This window comes from Stomoxys calcitrans, chromosome 5, assembly GCF_963082655.1.
Source record: "Stomoxys calcitrans chromosome 5, idStoCalc2.1, whole genome shotgun sequence".
NCBI lineage: Eukaryota > Metazoa > Arthropoda > Insecta > Diptera > Muscidae > Stomoxys > Stomoxys calcitrans.
The window spans coordinates 152,446,695-152,449,619 of NC_081556.1; the positions used below are offsets into that span (position 1 = coordinate 152,446,695).

A 2,925-nucleotide genomic window follows, 5' to 3' on the forward strand; every position below is an offset into this window, starting at 1 on the left:
AGTTGAAATGACGGTAGAATACTGTAGAACTTTGAATGATCCCACCAATATTAGTTTCCTTTTCTATTAAGTCTTTTCTAAATACTTCAATGGCTTCATCAATAGTAAAAATTTTAGGTCTATCCGTTTGACTATTTCTCGGTGTTGTTGTTGTTGTTAGTGACTCATCGATTGTTGCATTATTTAATAATTGAATTGATAAATATACTCTTGCTCCTGTATTATTTGATAGTTTTATTCGAAATTCTATACGTTTACTAGTGTCACCATCAAAAATAGCATTTTGATTGGTATTATATCTATCATATTGATGATTTTGATTACATCTATTGTAAGGTATTGGATAGTATTGTTGTTGTTGTTGTTGAATACTAGGATATATTCTATATATGATAATTAAAACAACAACGTATATTAATTTATTTAAATACATACTACTATTCAATTCAATGTATATAAGAGAACTAATTGCTGTTTTCTAACTTATTTCCATTTTATATGTTTGAGTATAGTTCTCAATATCAGTTATTACAATATTTTCTAAATGTTTTTTGAGATCTTGAACTCGAACTTTCTCAATTTCACCATTACTTAAAATTCGTTCTTGTTCAATTTCACGATATTCAAAACAACTTATTTTTAGTTGACGTAACATGTAGTTACTATCATAAGTACAACGGATTGGTATATTTAAATCTTCATATTGTAAATTAAAATGACGATAAAAAGGTTCTGCAGCATCCAGTATACCACCAATATCTGCTTCTTTTGTAATTAACCTTTTGCGAAATGCTTCTATAGCTTCATCGACAGTAAAATATTTTTCTTCACTTTCTATAGGAATTATTGTAGTGGTGCTAGTTGATAAGTCTGCATCATCTGTTTCATTTTTTATATAAAAATCATCTCTGTTTTCTAATATTTCACTTTCTTTCATCATAACAAATGAAATATTTACTTTAAGAATATCTTTGTTTGGTAGTGTTAAATTAAATTCAACGGTTTTTGAATTTAAGTCGATTGTAGGATCAGATGTAATGGATAACGCTGAATCAGTTGTGGAATCAAATACAACTGGCAATGATAATGAATTATGAATTGTTACATGAAGTATAACAAAACAAAGTAATACCCAATATAATTTCATTATGTTAATTTATTATTTTCTTATATCTACACTATTGGAGGTGTGTTGGAGAGATACTAATTAATGTAGTATAAATACCCAACCTTATATATTCTATAAATGTAAAGCAAACACGAAATAAAAATTCTCTTTCTCTTCTCGACATTAATTCTCCCTCTCCCTCTTTATATTTATAATAATTCTACCTCTCCCTCTCCCTCTTTATATTTAAACAATAATTCTACCTCTCCCTCTTTACATTTAAACAACTCACCTATATATTAATTTTACATTATTAATAAAAAAAATCATTTTGTTTGTGTTTGTTTTTGCTTTTTATTTATTTTATGATTTCTATAGATAAAAAATATAGTTACATTTACAATAATTTTCTTACTTCATTTGTTAGAGGTATATATTCAAACATTTTATCATGAATAATTAAACAGTATAGAGATGTGTTCGGTGATATATTTTTAGATGTTTCCAATTCAATTCGTATATCGATGGGGCCAGTTTTTACTGTTTCATTTTGATGTGTTACATCAAGAACAATAATCGGTGCTTCACCCTTGAATTTTTCGCGCGTTAATAGAGGTTGCGGTTCACGTGTATAATAGCTTTGTTGAAATTTTATATACATATCATAAAGTAGGGCGAAACGGTTCCTATCAAACTTGAGGTTAAGATCATCATATGGATATGTATCAGAATTCAAATGAACCTTAATGTTTGTTATATCACAGTGAATAAATTTTTTTTCACTACTTTTGAATCCTAAAAGAAGAAAACGTGGTCGCTCATTTTCATTTGCAAGCTTAACATTCCATAAAACTTTTGTATTCGATGGAACTGCAGGATAATAATACATATCCCATGTTCTAAATGATATATTTAGTGGTTGACGGTTATTAATTACTTTAAGCATTTGCAGCTTGTATACATCAGCAAGTTGAATATGTGGAACTTTCCATGTAATATTTAAAATTGATAGTTTACAGGTTTCACTGGAAATGATAGATTTCAATACATTCGTATCATCTTTTGATCGCAATAAAATTAATTCATGTTTAGCATTAACTATAATTTTATCAAAATCTTCAGCAAATCCAAGAAGCATTTTCAGTGGAACACAAAAATTAAAATATCCACTCACAAGAGTAAGATCATCTGTATTAAATGGAGCCCATCCTGCGTTGACTAGATTTCGACTTTCGCTTTCATTTAATGATACATAATTTTTTATTTCTGTTGCTATACCCAAATGACGTGTACGATCAATTTCTATACCATTAAGTTCATATCTTATCTCATCAAATAAGTGTGCTATGCAATTGTTTAATAACTTTATCGATGCTGATACTGTAGAGTCCGCTTTTGTTGCAAAACCTTCAATGTATAAAAAACTCTCACCAGGAACGACATACAGGTCTTGGTTTTGAATGGAAATCCTAATTTCATCATTATTTTGAAATGATTGTAAATATGATATATAGCTGTGATACTCCTTTCTTATTATAGCATTATCAAATTGTGGTTTTTGTAAAACATTAATAATGTTACTCATTTTTAAACTCAACCCTTTATTATTTTAGTGTGAAACCCAAACTTTCCAGGAACTCTTGGTTAGTTTTACTTAAAATATTTCTCTTTTTCCTTTTTAATCCTTTATGTTTCCTGTTGTGGTGATGTGATATTTTAGTTGTGTATCCCTTCAAAGTTGATGGTTGAGTGATTGTTATATCCGCAAATACCTCCTTTTTGTTAAATATTATCATTCTTTAGATGGTTTCAAGTGT

At 28.2% G+C, this 2,925-nt stretch overlaps 1 protein-coding gene across 1 annotated transcript; it reads right to left on the minus strand.

Annotated features, from left to right (window-relative positions):
* Window positions 1–1,505: 1,505 nt before the first annotated feature.
* LOC131998020 (uncharacterized) lies at window positions 1,506–2,693 on the minus strand. Its single transcript, XM_059369976.1, has one exon. It carries the CDS (start codon window positions 2,691–2,693, stop codon window positions 1,506–1,508), a length of 1,188 nt encoding a protein of 395 aa, XP_059225959.1.
* Between the last annotated feature and the right edge of the window lie 232 nt (window positions 2,694–2,925).